General features: G+C 41.3%; 1 protein-coding gene across 4 annotated transcripts; it reads left to right on the top strand.

The window, feature by feature from the left end:
* Nucleotides 1-994: 994 nt before the first annotated feature.
* On the top strand, nucleotides 995-17,068 carry DSEL (dermatan sulfate epimerase like). Of its 4 annotated transcripts, none has more exons than XM_068562183.1 (3): nucleotides 995-1,362; nucleotides 2,188-6,740; nucleotides 14,416-17,068. In XM_068562183.1, exon 2 carries the CDS (start codon nucleotides 3,093-3,095, stop codon nucleotides 6,729-6,731), a length of 3,639 nt encoding a protein of 1,212 aa, XP_068418284.1. In that variant the 5' UTR covers nucleotides 995-1,362; nucleotides 2,188-3,092; the 3' UTR covers nucleotides 6,732-6,740; nucleotides 14,416-17,068. The 4 variants fall into 4 exon arrangements, with proteins under 4 accessions (XP_068418284.1, XP_068418282.1, XP_068418283.1 ...); XM_068562181.1 differs by lacking the exon at nucleotides 14,416-17,068 and adding an exon at nucleotides 8,370-10,585; XM_068562182.1 differs by lacking the exon at nucleotides 14,416-17,068 and adding an exon at nucleotides 8,294-10,585.
* Nucleotides 17,069-17,777: the final 709 nt, after the last annotated feature.

The following is a 17,777-nucleotide window of genomic DNA, read 5'->3' as shown; positions in this document are numbered from 1 at the left end:
GGAGGGGTTTGTTTATTTGCAACAACTGATATTTCACTGTATTCCTGTCCTTACTAAGTTATTCGTGATAGCAGAGGGTAGACCTTAGGTTGACTCCTGCCCAAGTGTAATCTCAGATGTCTGTGAGAAGTTCCATATGTCCAGTACCACAGGAGTCACAGCTGCTGTATGATTTCCAGTGTCTGGAATTGCACACACGTGCCGCATAACTGAGCCACACAGTCTTCGCTGCCTGTGGGTCTTCACTGACTTCCAGGTTTCACTTCTTTAATAAGAAAGAGGTTCCTTCCACCTGTTTGTCCCATACCTTTCCATCTTTATACTGCCGGAGAAATTATTCTGATCAGTAAAGCTGATTAGTCTTTTCTTGTTTCCCCCTGATCTTTAGTATCTGTGCTCCTGAAGTCAGTCTCACATTAATCCGGTATATTGATTTTGCATTTCTGACCGACAGCAACCTCAGCCAGGCTGCCTCACGTTCTTCCCCTTCTCAGCCCTTGCTCTTCCTCAAGTGTGACCCCTGACATCCCGCAGCGTCACCCCGCCCGCCCCCGCTTCCCCCATCGTTTGTAATCAGGCCCAGAACCTCCCCTATCTTCCTCCCACTCCGAGCCCTGTTAGATTAGCCTTCTCCCCACAGCCGAAGGGATAAGATCAGCGGGACTCGGCCAGCAGGGAGCCATCTTCAGACGCTCGCACTCCCAGATTTCCCCCTCCTCGGGCTCTGCTGGTCCGGGAGCCCGAGGCCGCCACAGCAGCCGGGAACACACGCGCCCCGAGCCCCTTGGGTTCTGATCCCGGGGGCGATCGGCCCCTCCCCCGGCCCCGCCCCCTCCGCCTTCCAGCCCCGCCCGCGACTCCCAGCCTGAGCCGCCTGTTGTCACTCTCCCCCCAGCCCCGAGGCCCCGAGGCCCCGAGGCCCCGCCCCGGAGCCCGCCCCCGTCGCTCCCGCCCCGCCCCCGGCCCTCCTAGCCTTCTCTCGCCCTCCCCGGGCCGCGCGGCCGGAGCTGGCACCGAGGAGCGGCGGCCGCGGCGGCATCGCGTTCTGCACACGCCAGCGCCCCTCTGGACACGGCGTCCCCGAGCGCGCCCGCCGCGCGCGGATCTGCCTTCCGCGGTCCGGGGCTGCCCGGGGGGCGTCCGGCGTTCCCCGAGGGCGGGCGTGTCCGCGCGGCGCCGGCCGGGGCGCGAGTGCGGGGCCGCAGCCTGTTGCAGTGCGGGGGGCGCCGGGCCGGGGGCGCCGGGAGCCCTGCGGGGGCGCCGCGCGGCCCGGCTCCCAGTGCAGAGCAGTTTTCTCCAACTCTCCGCCTCCGTCTCCTCCGGGCCCACCGCTGCCGGGAGACCCCGTCCGGACCTGCCAAGGTAAGCGGACTTGGCCCTTGAGGGGTCTCTTATCCCCAAACCACAGCCAGAGGTCGGGGGTGAGGAGCAGAGGATGGAGTTGGCATAGTTCGTAGGAAGCGAATGAAAAAATGCAACAGGCGGAGCGGATCAGGGAACTCCTAGCGTTCATGTTTCCTCCAGAGAGGAGGCTTGTCCAAGACTGAAACTTGGTTAGGTTCTTCAGAGCCGAAGACGGGCAGCCGCGAAGCTGATCCTTGAGTCTGGGTCTGAGCTCCCTCTGGTGGCTTCTTGTAAGGGTGGGAAACCGGGCTGCGGGAGAGAGATTGGTGCAGAACCGCTCGCTGTTCCTCGCTCCCACACACTGTCATGATTTCTCCTTCGAGAAAAGGGACTGCTCTTAGTCGTTCCCCTGGCAAAGACACCTTCTGAGCCCTTGAACGTTAGACCCTCAACCGGAATCATAATGGTCCTTGAAACTTTTGCTCTTTGTCTCTGAGTCTTCTGTGATCAAAACAAGAATGACAGCAGGACTCATCTTGTGTTAACTGCATTTGAATAAAAACATTTTAAATGACTGAAGCAAGCCGCAGTTAAAATAAATACTCTTAGGAAAGTTACATCTTGTAGCCGCTTGTCTTCTGCCACCATTGTTATCCTAATACGTGCATTGAAAAGTATAAGAAAAAAGAACCATTTGGTCCAACTTAGATTGTAGTTAGTAACAGATCTTATTGTGATTCTAAAATTTCTATCGGGAGACGGTAGAACATTTAAATCTTCTGTTTATGTCCACTCCCAGCATACCTGTAGCCTCAGAGAATTTCTGTTTTGTTTTTCCCCCAGAAAGGAGTGTCATGAAAAAGGAACAGAAAAGACACGTCACTGTTGGTGAAAGGGGAGTTTTCTTTCCCAGTTGGTGGTTACTTCATGATTGGAAAAGAAGTACCTAGGTGGCCGAAGAGATTAGATTTTCATAGCTGTACCGATGAAGCTGATAAAAGAAGATGGGAAAATGCTTTCTCTGGGTCATAATAGGCTGATGAGTAAGTAAGCCTGAAAAAAGACAGATCTGAAATGAGGACAGGAATCTTGAGTGTTTTAAAACCAAGTAGGACTTTGAATACTTGTTGAGGATGTTTTTTTTCCCCAAAAATGGAGGAAGAAAAAATTCTCAAAGCAAAAAGTGTAAAAAGCTGAGAGGAGTAACAACCCAGTCAGCTCCAAGAATTGCAGTACTTTGTCAGCTCCTCTGAGCACACACACAGGCAAAGGCATCAGACATGTATGATGATCTTACCACTGGTGATGGTTTCCTGCTCCAGGAATGACTTCTTAACGTGGATTTTGGAGTGCTTTTTCTTTTTCTTTTTTTTACAATGTGTGTTTTTTGACTCTTTGTGTTAGGTAGATTTATGTCAAGGAAGTAAATAGTGAATTCATGGTATTTTTGACTATCTCCAGCCCTGTTCGCTGTGTGATATTGGAAAATTAGAGGTTTTAGCACTCCTTGAAGTTTTATTGGAAGCAACAGTGCATCAGGCAAACAGATCCACACTGTAAGTTTTCTCTTTTTGGCAACTGTACTTGCTTTGAATGAGCCGAATGTCAGCTGGATTTCACAGCATATCCGATTTACAGTCTGTGTTTTATCAAGGTCTTAAATGTATGTTTTATACTCAGCAGATGGGAAACACATTGAGCACTGTGTCTGACATGTATGCCTAAGGAAAGGAGCTCCCCGATGGATCATGGCGTTAATGTTTACAGGACATTTCCTATTTTTACTGTTAGTGATGTTTGCTTTCTCTACTTTTGAAGAATCTGTGAGCAATTACTCCGACTGGGCAGTTTTCCCAGATGACGGAGATCAGCTTAAGACACAGAAAGTGCAAGATTTCAGACCCAGCCAAAAGCTGAAGAAAAGTATGCTTCATCCGCATTTATATTTTGATGCTGGAGAGATCCAAGCAATGAGGCAAAAGTCTCGCACAAGCCATGCGCATCTTTTTAGAGCTATCCGGAGTGCAGTGACGGTTATGCTGTCTAACCCGACATACTACCTACCTCCACCCAAGCATGCTGATTTTGCTGCCAAGTGGAATGAAATTTATGGTAACAATCTGCCCCCTTTAGCACTGTACTGTTTGTTATGCCCGGAGGACAGAGTTGCCTTTGAATTTGTTTTGGAATATATGGACAGGATGCTGGGCTACAAAGACTGGCTGGTGGAGAACGCACCCGGGGATGAAGTTCCAGTCGGCCATTCCTTAACAGGTTTTGCCACCGCCTTTGACTTTTTATATAACGTATTAGATGATCATCGAAGGCAAAAATACCTAGAAAAAATATGGGTTATTACTGAGGAAATGTATGAGTATTCCAAGGTCCGCTCATGGGGCAAACAACTTCTTCATAACCACCAAGCTACTAATATGATAGCGTTACTCACGGGGGCCTTGGTGACTGGGGCAGATAAAGGATCTCAAGTCAATCTATGGAAACAGGTGGTAGTAGATGTGATGGAAAAGATGATGTTTCTTTTGAATCATATTGTCGATGGTACTTTGGATGAAGGTGTTGCCTATGGAAGCTACACGGCTAAGTCAGTCACACAGTATGTTTTTCTGGCCCAGCGCCATTTTAATATCAACAACTTGGATAATAACTGGTTAAAAATGCACTTTTGGTTCTATTATGCCACCCTTTTGCCAGGCTTCCAAAGAACTGTGGGTATAGCAGATTCCAATTATAATTGGTTTTATGGTCCCGAGAGCCAGTTAGTTTTTTTGGATAAGTTCGTCTTAAAGAACGGAGCTGGAAATTGGTTAGCTCAGCAAATCAGAAGGCACCGGCCTAAAGATGGACCAATGGTCCCCTCTACTGCCCAGAGGTGGAGTACTCTTCACACTGAATACATCTGGTATGATCCCCAGCTCACCCCACGGCCTCCTGCGGAATATGGTACTGCAAAAATGCACACGTTCCCTAACTGGGGTGTTGTCACTTATGGGGCTGGGTTGCCAAATACACAGACCAATACCTTTGTGTCTTTTAAATCTGGGAAGCTAGGCGGGAGAGCTGTCTATGACATAGTTCACTTCCAGCCATACTCCTGGATTGATGGGTGGAGAAGCTTTAACCCAGGACATGAACATCCGGATCAGAACTCATTCACTTTCGCCCCCAACGGGCAGGTATTTGTTTCCGAAGCTCTCTATGGACCCAAGTTGAGCCACCTTAACAACGTACTGGTGTTTGCGCCATCACCCACAAGCCAGTGTAATAAGCCCTGGGAAGGTCAGCTGGGAGAATGTGCACAGTGGCTTAAGTGGACCGGCGAAGAGGTTGGTGACGCAGCGGGGGAAATCATTACTGCCTCTCAGCATGGGGACATGGTATTTGTGAGTGGGGAAGCAGTGTCAGCTTATTCCTCAGCAATGAAGCTGAAAAGTGTGTATCGGGCTTTGCTTCTCTTAAACTCTCAGACTCTGCTAGTTGTTGATCACGTCGAGAGGCAAGAAGATTCCCCAATAAAATCTGTCAGTGCCTTCTTCCATAATCTGGATATTGATTTTAAGTACATCCCATATAGGTTCATGAACAGGTATAACGGCGCCATGATGGATGTGTGGGATGCACATTACAAAATGTTTTGGTTTGATCATCGTGGCAGTAGCCCCGTTGCTAGTATACAGGAAGCAGAGCAAGCCGCTGAATTTAAGAAACGGTGGACTCAATTTGTTAATGTTACATTTCAGATGGAATCCACAATCACAAGAATCGTATATGTCTTTTATGGGCCATATGTCAATGTTTCCAGCTGCAGATTTATTGATAATTCCAATTCTGGACTTCAGATTTCTCTCAATGTCAATAATACTGAACATGTTGTTTCCATTGTAACTGACTACCATAACTTGAAAACAAGGTTCGACTACCTGGGATTTGGCGGCTTTGCCAGTGTGGCTGATCAGGTCCAAATAACCCGATTTGGTTTGGGCACTCAAGCAATAGTGAAGCCCATAAGACGTGACAGAGTGATTTTTCCCTTTGGATTTAAATTTAATGTAGCAGTTGGGTTGATTTTGTGCATCAGCTTGGTGATCTTAACTTTTCAGTGGCGGTTTTACCTTTCTTTTAGAAAGCTAATGCGGTGGATCCTCACCCTTGTCATTGCCTTGTGGTTCGTTGAGCTGGTGGACGTGTGGAGCACTTGCACTCAGCCCATCTGTGCAAAGTGGGCGAGGCCGGAGGCCGAGGCGAGCGCGAAGCCTGTGCCTCCCCAAGGGCACCGCATCTATCTTCCTGACATCGTCATTACCTCACTTCCCGGCTCAGGAGCTGAAATTCTCAAACAGCTCTTCTTCAACAGCAGTGACTTTCTCTACATCAGGGTGCCCACAGCCTACATGGACATCCCTGAAACTGACTTTGAGATGGACTCCTTTGTGGACGCCTGTGAGTGGAAGGCGTCCGATGTCCACGGTGTGCATTTCCGTTTACTGCGAGGCTGGCTGCAGTCCTTGGTCCAAGACACAAAACTCCATTTGCAAAACATCCATCTGCACGAACCCAGCAGGGGTAAACTGGCCCAATATTTGACCACGAATAAGGACAAAAAAAGGAAGTTGAAACGGAGAGAGTCTTTGCCAGAACAAAGAAGCAGAATGAAAGGCGCCTTTGACAGAGACGCGGAGTACATTCGGGCTCTGAGGAGACACCTGGTCCATTACCCCAGCGCGCGGCCCGTGCTCAGCCTGACCAGTGGGAGCTGGACCTTAAAGCTGCATTTCTTTCACGAAGTTTTAGGAGCTTCGATGAGGGCCTTGTACGTGGTGAGGGACCCTCGGGCGTGGATTTATTCGATGCTGTACAGTAGTAAACCAAGCCTTTACTCTTTGAAGAATGTACCAGAGCACTTAGCTAAAATGTTTAAAATAGAGGGAGGTAAAGGCAAATGTAACTTAAATTCGGGCTATGCTTCTGAGTATGAATCATTGAGGAAAGAATTATCAAAATCCAAGCCACACGCGGTGTCCCTGCTGGCTCACGTGTGGCTAGCAAACACCGCAGCAGCCCTGAGGATAAACACAGACCTGCTGCCTACCAGCTACCAGATGATCAAGTTTGAAGATATTGTGCATTTTCCTCAGAAAACCACTGAAAGGATTTTTGCCTTTCTTGGAATTCCTTTGTCTCCTGCTAGTTTAAACCAAATATTGTTTGCCACCTCCACGAACCTTTTCTATCTTCCCTATGAAGGGGAAATATCACCAACTAATACTAATGTTTGGAAACAGAACTTGCCTAGAGATGAAATTAAACTGATTGAAAACATCTGCTGGACACTGATGGATCGTCTAGGATATCCAAAGTTTATGGACTAAATGCTGCAGGTCAGCAGAAATTTGCACTAATAATTTCCAACCCAATTTGTGGATATGAATTAGAAGAGTTTGTATATTCTTGTACTGTGTGTGTGTGTGTGTGTGTGTGTGTGTATGTGTGTGTGTGTGAGTGATCAGTTTGCTACTTGCACAGAGAGATTATTTAAAAATAAGCACCCTGTTTGGCCTAGCAGGATTCATTTTTATGTCACCACTTTTCCTTGCCTTTGTTTCTGAATTTTTTCTGCTAAAATGTTTCTGCTGCAGAGGTGTCGATGAAGTTATATTACAGTGGTCAGGGGAGATAGGAAGATTTTAAAGGTTTTTGTCTAACTCTCTCCTTCATCTGTAACTGTGCTGATCTATCTCAGAACCTCACACACTGCTAAAGGCCTTGCAGTTGCTGCTTTACCCAAGCGTCTGTTGCTTTCAAGATGGACTGCAAAAGTTCCTTATCTTTTTCAGAAGGTGTCCTAACGCATTTATCTTGCACGCGCGCACACACACACACACACACACAAATCCTTTTACTGTGTATAATGTTCACTGATATCACTGGGGAAATGGAGAAAACGCCTATCAGAATTATAGGATCCCTTCTGGAAAATACAGATGGAAATACAGAATGGATTTTTTTTTTTTTTTTTTTTTTTGAGGTCAGAAACAATGACCTGAAAATCCTCAAAGTTTTTACTTAGAAGTAATAAAGAATCAGTCTTGGGATGGTGGCTGCCAAGGACCGGTACGGTATTTTAGACCTGCTTGTCTTTTTAAAACGCTCGCTTTCTTGCTTCCTTGAAGCTGCAGCTGTTCACCATCACCACTCCCACCCTCTTCTTTCTGTCGCTGTCACGCAAAACAGTCAGTAGTTACTAATGGCTAAACTCCCGATATTTGTGGGAATTTTTTTTTTTTTTTTTTTTTTCTGTCCTGATGATTCATTTTGCATCAAAGCCTGACGCAGCCTTAGAATCAGATTTCTCCTTGTGGAATTATCACTGTATGACTCAAAGAAAGCAGTGCCACTGCTGCCAGTGTTTTTTTAGACTGGAAACAGAATTGGAAAACTGCCTGACTTATCTTGCATCCCTTTGAATGAGTGCACAGACTGCCAGTGTCGGCAAAAGTTGAAGGCGAATGGGAGATGATGTCAAAGGCATCTGTTTCCTTTACCATCTGCATCTTATTATAGATATAGTCGTTATAAAGTATGGTTCATTTTATTTTGGTAGGCTCTGAAGTCAAAATGCTATGCCATTAGAAGCCAGAGGAGTAATTACAATGTATTGGATGAAAACTATTAGGCAGTGTGGAGACTTGATGAAAATCTCCGTACAGACTGCAGTCTTCTTCCTAATGCTTCATTCAGACTGTCGTTTCCACCCGCCCTCCCCGTCCCCCATGCTCTTAACACTTGGGAGTCTGTCATTCTGACCTAGATAAAAGTGGTTCTTTCTCAGTAGTTTGTTATGATGTCACAATATGCCTCCAGGGTGATAAAGCTGTGGATATGTTACATTCCAGCTAAAGCTAACTGAGCTGTCATTTTTCTTCCATTACAGCGTGAAAGCAGACCGACCACTCCTCCTCCCCCCATATCTGCTTCCTCACGTAGCTCTCCCTGCTTTCTCTTTACAGTGTCAAAATGAATGAAAATCCTATTAATACAGGTTGAGAGGGCAACTGAAGACCTGAATCCACACTATTATTCTCAAGGAAGATTATTCGTCCTATCTCAGGGTTATCAACAAGCATGTAACATTTCTACATGGATGATCACACTGTTTCCATTACTGGTCAGAGTCTCGGTGTTTGCTTTCAATTCCCAGGATGCGTGACCTTAAATCAGATCAAATAAAAGGCTCTGGGTTGAAAGTAATATTAGGTCTGATCAAGGTAAGAGTTACAAATGTGTGCAAGTAACAGCAGAGAAGGCAGAAACTGTACCACTGCCTTTCCTTTAACTTTGTACAGAAACAGGCCCACAGGCAGAAGAGAGCCAGGGTGAGTATGTGGAGGAGTTGGGGGAGAGACAATGAAAAAGAAAGAGCAGTTTTGTGAATGGATATGGGAACAGTATGGGAATATCTTATTTATAGCTAAAGAAAGGAACACACTTAAGATGATCTTCACAGTGTATCTTAACTTTTACAACATAGCAAGGTCAAGGGGAATTTCCTTGTCTACTCATCCACTCCCACCCCAAGGGAAACTTAGCTGGAGGAGAAGACTTCTGTTCACAGGTTCTATTTCTGAGCAATGTTTTACATGGGTGACGGATGGCCCAGCCATTGCATATGCGTCCATTTGTTCATGCTTGGGATCCCCTGCTTTATAATCTCAATTATAATCTCAGAACGTCTAAGTCCTACATTCCTAGGGTGTTATCCTGGGAAGAAATGTGAATAGACTCTACACTTATTTTTATTCTGACCATCTTGAAAATAATTAAAGCAACGATTATCACTATGTGACACTTCCAAAGGAAACACTTTAAAAAATGTCTTTTCCATAAAATCAATTCCTTTCCTCATTAACTTCCCCAAACTTAGGCCCAACTGGAATTAAAGCTTTTATTAAAATAATATCATTTAAATGTTGAAATTTTGAAAGAATGTGTCCGTTTTGCTGACAGAAGTAACATAAATGTAGTGGTAATGTTGATCTAGTTTTCAAAAGTTTGAAATAATGCAAATTACTCACTTAGGATGAAGTAGGCCATATCCAGAGGTGAACTTACTGTAATGACAATTCCAGAAAGGAAGGAAATGGGAGAATCTGTTCAGGAGAAAGAAGATAAATCTATGATTATACTTAAATTTAATCTTTAGAAACCCAGAAAGGCACGAGTTTTAGGCAGATGGCACAACAACTCATACATACTCAGCCTAAACCCGCAATATTAGACATTTGATTGGCTTTTTGGACAAACAGAAGACTTAGTACTGTAAGTTGCCTGGCAAGAATGGGATAATTATTTATGTCCAGTACCCAGCCATGGCATGGGATCTGGCACAAATATCTTCATATTCGAAGAAGAACCTCTCTCCACACACACTAGTTATGTTTAATTTTTTTTTCCTTTTGTGGAAACGCCACCCCTTCTGTCTGCCACTGACTTTTGATTGGTGTCATTTATCAGCAGAGTTTGGTGCATCATAGATCCTAGACGTTCCTGATATAAAGTCTATCACATTCAGTTATCTATAAGTAAACATTAACAGTGGTTTTAGAATCTGTGTGATTGACTTAACTCTGATCATAATTACAAAAATATCACTAATTTAGCGAAAAATGTGAATAGAAGGCAGTATGTTATAACACCACTTACAGAGGTAAGGGAGCCTAATATTCTAAGACAGATCAAGGAATTTAATATGCAGGCTACCTACTGCTTATTTAAATGTAAACCAAAGTATGTCAAAATAGCTGCTAAGGCAGTGTTTTCAGTACTTGACTAATATCTCTATTTTCCTTCATGTTGGCAGAAAAATCCAAATAATATTTTAAGAACTAGACTGAATTTTTTTTTTTTTTTTTTTTTTTTTGCACAAAGGATGGTAGGAACATTAAACAGTAGATTCTCACATTCTCTACTTAACTTGTAGCTGCTTGAGCTATAATTTACATGAGCTTGTGTTTAGTCCAAGTAACATGTTTAATTCTATTTCCAAAGATAGGTTCGGCTAAGCCTTCCACACCATGGGGGTTTTGTTTTTGTTTTTCGTTTTTCTTTCACACTTATCCAGTTATGCAGCAAAGAAAACCTGTACTGAAGATCATAGACCAGTTTATTCGAGCTATATGTATAACACAACTCCTCTATTAATAAACAAATAAAAAGCTAAAAGCAACTTGGCTATGGTTGGGATAATTTGTAATAGCCCTTTTCTTTAGGACTTTGGGTAACTGTGTTAGGATTTTGCATGGAGCTGAGTTGGAAAATGCAGTCCCACAATTTCAGCCACTAGCACCCTTCAGTGATGGGTGAGCCGTGCCTCTACTCCCTTATCTTAATTCCAAGTCCTGTCTTTGACTTGCCCTCAGTCCATTTCACTCTTCTATGTACATCATCCCAACTTATTAAGTGGCAAGAACATCCCGTACTATGCACCTGTGCTCCGCATCTGCCCCTCCTGCCACTGGTGGGATATCTATTCAAGCAGGAGATCTCTAAAAGGAAGGTCCCTGCAGGTCCCTTGAGATATTCTAGTAGGTGGTGCACAGGGTTGGCAGAGTGAAGACTTTTTTTGTAAGAAAGATAAGGATCTATCATGAATTAGTCTCTTAGTATGTGCTGCACAGAACCGTAAGGTTTTCATGTATATCATTACAATCTTCACAACAACTCACTGGTATTCATTTTACAGATTAATCTGAAGCCCATATTCTCCCTCTAGGGAGTATGTTTTTGTGAAGGAATTTGGAGCAGGTTTGCAATTCCTTTATCAATTCACTTATTCACAGTAATTTTGGGGTATCTGCTGTCAAGATATTGATTAGCATGAGGGGAGAACACAAAAACTGGTTGACTCTGACCCTACCCTGAAGAACTGATGGTCTCTCCAGAATTCATCAAGAAGAGGAGAGGAAGGGCATGCCAGGTAGCCATTACCACCCGAGGAAAGGCACCGCAAAGCGTTATCTACTCTGTAGTGGACAGGATTTATCTCTGAAAAAGTGGTTATGAGGAAAGGGAGTAGTTATGGAGTTTCAGTAAATTTGGACAGAGATCACCACCTGTGCTTTTCCTCATTAGGTTTGACTCTATAGTTGTCACAGGATGTCCCATCAACGAGTAGCCCTTGCAAAAGAGAAGCGCAAACAGAACAAAACCGCTGACACTTGCTCTTTCCCAATCCTCCCCCCCCCTCACTTAACTACCCCAGCACATTTATCACAAGAAATGTGGTCCATAACTGAATATCAAGGGATGCCCTGAAGAGAAAAGGATGTGTGAGTGCGGTCTGACGGCTGCGTGCAGATCACTGCTAGTAGTAACAGTACGAAGGAGGATACCTCAGTGTATTTCACCCAGGCTCCATCTGGCCAGTAGCGTCTTCTTTTCCCTTCCCTCCCCTCTCAGCACCTCCAGATCCACATTACCAGGCACAGCTAACCAATCCTGAGAATGCAGTAGTGAACAAAACCTATGGAGCTGACAGTCAATCAAATATATTTTAAAATAATTCATTTTGGGAAAAAGATCCAACCTGTTCTGTTCCCTACCATGTAAATAATACCAAAAGGAAGGAAGGAAGGAAGGAAGGAAGGAGGGAGGGAAGGAAAGAAGGAACAAAGGAGCAAAGAATGGAAGGAAGGAACTCTGAACCTAAATCTGAACACAAAGTAAGGTGCACATGGAGAATCATTCCTATAACAATTGTGTTCATTATTGTATGAACTATTTAAGAATCTCTTTGAAACCTTATTACAGCTAAAACTTGAGAAAAAAAGGATAAATTGTAATCTGAGCAAATCTTTTCTACAGTACATTGCAATTGCTCTTTCTGTTTTATTTCTTTAAACTACTTCTGTATTGCTGTGCCTCTTGAGATGAAATTTTTCTTTCAAGTGTATTAACACTGATGAATTCCACCTAAGTGTCTCAGGTTTTCCAACTTCCTAGATAATGTGGTGTTCTCCCATATATTGTCTTCCTCTCTATTTCCAAACATGGGGTATACACCTTGTTCCTAATGATTTAAGGAAGCAAACGTTCATGCACATGTGACATCCATGATGCTCTCCATTTCTTCTTTTGGAAGGTAATTCAGCTCCCATCACTGTCACTTTTCTCATTTAGTAAATGAACAACATAAAATCTCTAACCTCTGCATTAAAAGCTGACATCCTTCTATGAACAATGCTGAAGGCACTTCTTACCTTATTCATTGCATCATGCAAATGATGCTCCCAACATTTGTTATACTACAAGGAAAGATTACTGCCCAATTTTATTAGTATTTATTTATTGTTTTAATTATGTATTCATTTATTCCTTTGCTTGTTTCAAAAGATTAATTTTGTTGTAGATTTGTTTAAAGTTCTTGGGATTTTAAAATAAGAACACAATACAACCAAGAAGTGATGAAATTGCTTCCATAAAATACCCATGAAAAGACAACTGCATATAAAGAATGCAGTTAATAAAAGTTAACCCTACACAAACAAAATAGGTGATTTTTGCTCTTCATTTTTACTCCAGACATTAACGTGGGTGCCCTGGCTAATTCAGTGCTAACTAGAGCACAGCACGCTTGCAGTGGGCTTTCGTGTGCCAAGGAACTCATGTTATTTCTCTCTAGATTTACCAAAATGAAATGTACATATATTCAGCTATACTTTATCTTTCACCCCACATTAATTATAAAACTCTCAAAAATCCCATTATTGAACACATGAGTAAAAAGGTATTTGCTTGTATACACACATAAGAACTTGGCAGGATTCCATTATCATAAGAGGCAGAAGGTTTTCTGTGTATAACCAACAGATTGCACTGGTGGGTTTTTCACAAGGTTTGTTTGCACCTTTCTCCCATTTCCTTGATTAATTTGAAGAGGGAGATTTCTATTAAAAATGTTATATTCACAACACTTTTATATATTATATGAACTTTGAAATTAGATAAAACTGAATACAAATCCCTAGGTCAGTAAATAATGACCAGCTGTGACGTGTTGGGCAATTTTCTTAATTTTAAATCTCCATTTCCCCATCTATAAAACTCCCCCAGAGTTGATATAAGGATTAAATAAAATCACATGTGAAAATTAATAGAACGATACTTGTTTCCTCTTTGTGATCATCTCCAATTCATTGTATATCAAACCCATATGTAATGTGATGCACCATTTTCCCACTAAGAAATTAAAATGTTTCCAGAGAATTTGAGCATACATAGTATGTAGACCAAATAGACACCTATTTTAGTATTTCACGTATCAGCTGAGTTGCACAAACATGTAAAATCACAGTTATGCAATTAATATATTAATTTGGAAATACCGCTTTTTTCATGTTCACGTTTTAAGAGAAAAATTTATTCAAATTTTCATGTACTTCAATGTCTTCATTATTTCTAGAGTCATGGTTTGAGTTTTTCCAGAGAATATCATATTTCCTTCTGAGTTTTATTGAGATAGAGACTTTTTTGAATTTAAGTATGATGCTATTACTTGAAATTTTATTTCATGTTACAAGTGCCATTTGTATAACATTAATCATAATTTTATGTTCATACCTTCATTCAGTAGATACATAATTATGATCTTGTATATTGTAATCACTGTATTTTTCTTATTTTAAATTTTCCACTTATTTATTATGAAATATGCATAAAGCTTAAAATGCATAAAAAAAAGCTTAATAATGCATAAAAAAGGGGGTGTCTAAGACTATGTGTGAACATGACATTTACTCCACTGGCTATTATGGAATAAGTGAGGACCAATCTGAGGTAGCATATCCAAATTACACATATCATGATTATATACCTTAACACCATACATAACAAATGATTTTATCCATATAAAATTATCTCATCTTTATAGAATATTATTTTCTTTTAATTAATGTGTCATTCACACATATTCTTCGGGTTGGGGTAAAATTCTACGGTCCTTTATCCTCTGCTTGGTGCTTTGTAAGTCTGGATGCTTTCTCTTTTCCATGCCTGTAGATGACAACCGAGGAGCAAACTCCAGAGCCTCCAGCCAGAAACTCAGCCTTCCAGCAAGAAGTGCAAGAGAGCATGCACCTCTGCATTGGGACCAGGTGCCACAGATCTATGATAGTAGGGTTCATACCACTGAAGAGAGAAATTCCTTTTCTTTCTTTCATTGGTTTTCCTTGGATATTGCTGTCCACACCCCTGCTGAGGTTCACTGTATACAAATTAGAAGACACTATTTTGCTGATTCTTGCATATGCCAGCTCTACTGCCCCCTACTTATCAAACTATAGGTATTATGGATATGCAAGATAGGTTATGCCAATATGTTGACACTGAAAAGATGTGCTGACCCTACCAGAAGCCCTCCTCTATGATATTGATAAGTAATTGTGGCCAGAGCTGGGACTTAGAGTCAGAATTCCTATACTCACACACTCTATAATATGGTACAAAGCATATATATCTGACCTTCCATTACCGTATCCTCCTGCTCTCACCAGCGATCCCAGAGGTAACGTCTATCCTGGATTTTGTGTTTACCATCCCCTTGCTCTTCTTTATAGCCCCACCACATATGTCTCTATCCTTATCAACATATTGTATATTTTTGCATGTTTGTATACTTTATGTAAACAGTAACATACTGCATATATTCGTGTGCAACTTGCTTTTCTTTGCTCAAAATTTTATCTAATGCATGTTGATGTCTGTAGGTGGAGATCACTTATTTTCATCATGGTAGGTTCCAATATATGCTATTATCTGAAATACCATACTTTATCTTTCATCTTGTTGGATTTTGGGAATATTTTTAATTTTTGCAATTTCAAACATTATATATAAAACTGTTTATAGATGCTGTATAATGCACATATACAAGAATTTTGTCATTGTGTTTTGTTTGTACCCAGAATCTTCCCACCCAGCCCCACTCCAGCCTAGTATATATATTGAGGGCTCAAAGCACATCCTCAACTATTCTTGGTACCAAATTATTATTTTTACAGATTGTTTGTACAAATTGACACTCTAGCCATTGTAGAAAAGTTTGTGTTGCTCCAAAATTTCTCCTGTACTTGACATTTTCATACTTTTAGATGTTTTTCTGTCTAGTGGGGTAAAAGAGTGTTGCGTTTCTTTTTTTTTTTTTTGCAGTTCTGTTAATAACATAGCACACGCATGCAGCACGCGCACTCATGCACGCACACGCACACACACACAGTAGTCCTTATTTTTTCCATTTGTGTTTCTTTTGTGAAATGAAATCCATGTTCATGTCTTGTATCCATTTTTCCATTGCATTCGTTTTTTTTTCTCATTGATTCATTGACATTTATAGTATATTAATAATACTAATCCTTTTTTGGTTATACTCGTGAATAACTTCTTGGCTTATATTTTCATGATCTTTCTACTATGACTTTTGTGATATATTTTGATATGCAGGTGTTCTTAATTTGAATGTGAACAAATATGTGTTTTTCTTTGTTACTTGTACTTTTTTGCATCTTATTAAAGAATCTTTCTTAAGGTCTTGGCACTGAAGATGTTCTCCTCTATTTTCTTCCAAGCATTTTAATTTTCTCATCATCATCTATTGCCGCAAAACAATATTACCACAATTGTAATGGCTTAGAACAGCACATGTTCGTCATCTCACAGTTTCCTTGGGCCAGGAATCCAGGCGTGCCTGAACTGCATCCTCTGCTCTTATATGTGGCTGCAGTGAAGTAGCTGGGCCTGGGATCTCCTCTGAGAAGCATCCACTTCCAAGCTCACGTGGTTGTTGGCAAGAATGTAGTTCTTTGTGGGTTGCTGGACTAAAAGCTTCAGTTCTTTTCTGGCTGTTGGCTGGAGACCCTGAGTCACTTGCCATGTGAGCTTCTCCACTGGCAGGTAACTTCATAAAAGCCAAGATGAGAGAATCAATAGAGAAACTGCTAACACATTACCATAATCATGGAAGTGACACCCAGTCAACTTTGGTGAGAAGCAAGTCAGAGGTCCCCCTACGCCCACACCCAAGGGAAAGGGACTTCACAAGGGCATGAATCCCAGGAGATGGAAGAACGGGCTTGTTTTAGAGTGTCCCTGCCACAGATTTTGTCTTTTATATTTAAATAGTTAATCTGCTTTATATTAATTGTTATGTCTATTCTGAGATTTTTTTCTCTGTATAAATAACCTGCTGTCCTAGACTGAAGAGATTCAGTACCCTTTTCTTTTCCACTAATCTTCAATGCCGTCTTCACTACATATCAGGTCCTTATATTTTGTGTGAGCTGATTTCTGAGTTCTCTACTGTATTCTTCTGGCAAATTCGACTACCCAGTGACAATAACGCACTATCTTAACTACTATAGTCGTTTTGTTAGCCTTGAAATCTGGCAAGCCTTTTTCCTTTTTTTCTTCATTTCTTTAGGCTTTGTTCTTCCATGTGCATTTTAGAATTAGTTTGCGTAGTCCCCCAAAACAAACAACAATACATGTTAATGGTAAATGCATTACATCAATTTTGGGAGAATCGACCTCTTTACATTAATCCCTGTTCATAAGCATGGTATATCTCTCCTTTTATATAATATTTCTTAATCCTTTGATAGATTTAAGTATGAGCACTTTATATATTGTTATTACAGTGGATGATATTTATTTTTAATTATATGTTCTAACTGATGATAGTGTATAGAAAATACAATTGATTTTTGTGTATTTATATTGTATCAGGGAACTTATAAATCCTCTTACTAATTTAATAATTTACCTGTAAATTTTTTCAAAATACTTATACAGATGCTTTTGTAATCTTCAAGTAATGAGAATATATTTCCTTCCTTTTAATCTTATAACTTTTTTAATGTTCTTACTGGATTTGTTAGGACATCCTGTAAAATACTGAGTGAGTCTGGTAATGTGAATATTCTTGTACTGTTCCTAATGTGAATGGAGTGCTTCTACATTTCACCACTGAGCAAATGAATGGATGCTGTGTGTATTTCATAGACTCACTTTATCAGGCTGTCGTATTCCCTTGTACTCCCAGTTGATAAGAGACTTTTTATCATCAAAGCATGATGAGATTTATTCAATGCTTTTGCTGCATTTATTGTGATAATCATATGTTTCTTTGCCTTTATCTGTTAAGGTAGTGTATTTTGTGAAAATTTTTTTCTTTTGAGATTAAACCAAACTTGGCTTGCTGTGATAAAACCAGCCTGGGAATGATTCATTATATTTATATTTGTTGCTGGATTGAGTTTGTTAATAATTAATTTAAGATGTTTATATCAACATTTGTAATTGTGATTTTCTCATAATAAACTTGTTTAAGTTTGAGGTCAACATACTTGTCACATAAAGTAAGCTGA

The sequence above is a fragment of the Eschrichtius robustus genome, chromosome 14, assembly GCF_028021215.1.
Source record: "Eschrichtius robustus isolate mEscRob2 chromosome 14, mEscRob2.pri, whole genome shotgun sequence".
In the NCBI taxonomy this organism is placed as follows: Eukaryota; Metazoa; Chordata; class Mammalia; order Artiodactyla; family Eschrichtiidae; genus Eschrichtius; species Eschrichtius robustus.
This window is presented reverse-complemented; position numbering and strand designations above follow the sequence as displayed.

Excerpts from the sequence above, each read along its gene's own strand:
- DSEL (XM_068562183.1), top strand. The coding sequence starts at position 3,093 with ATGGCGTTAATGTTTACAGGACATTTCCTATTTTTACTGTTAGTGATG.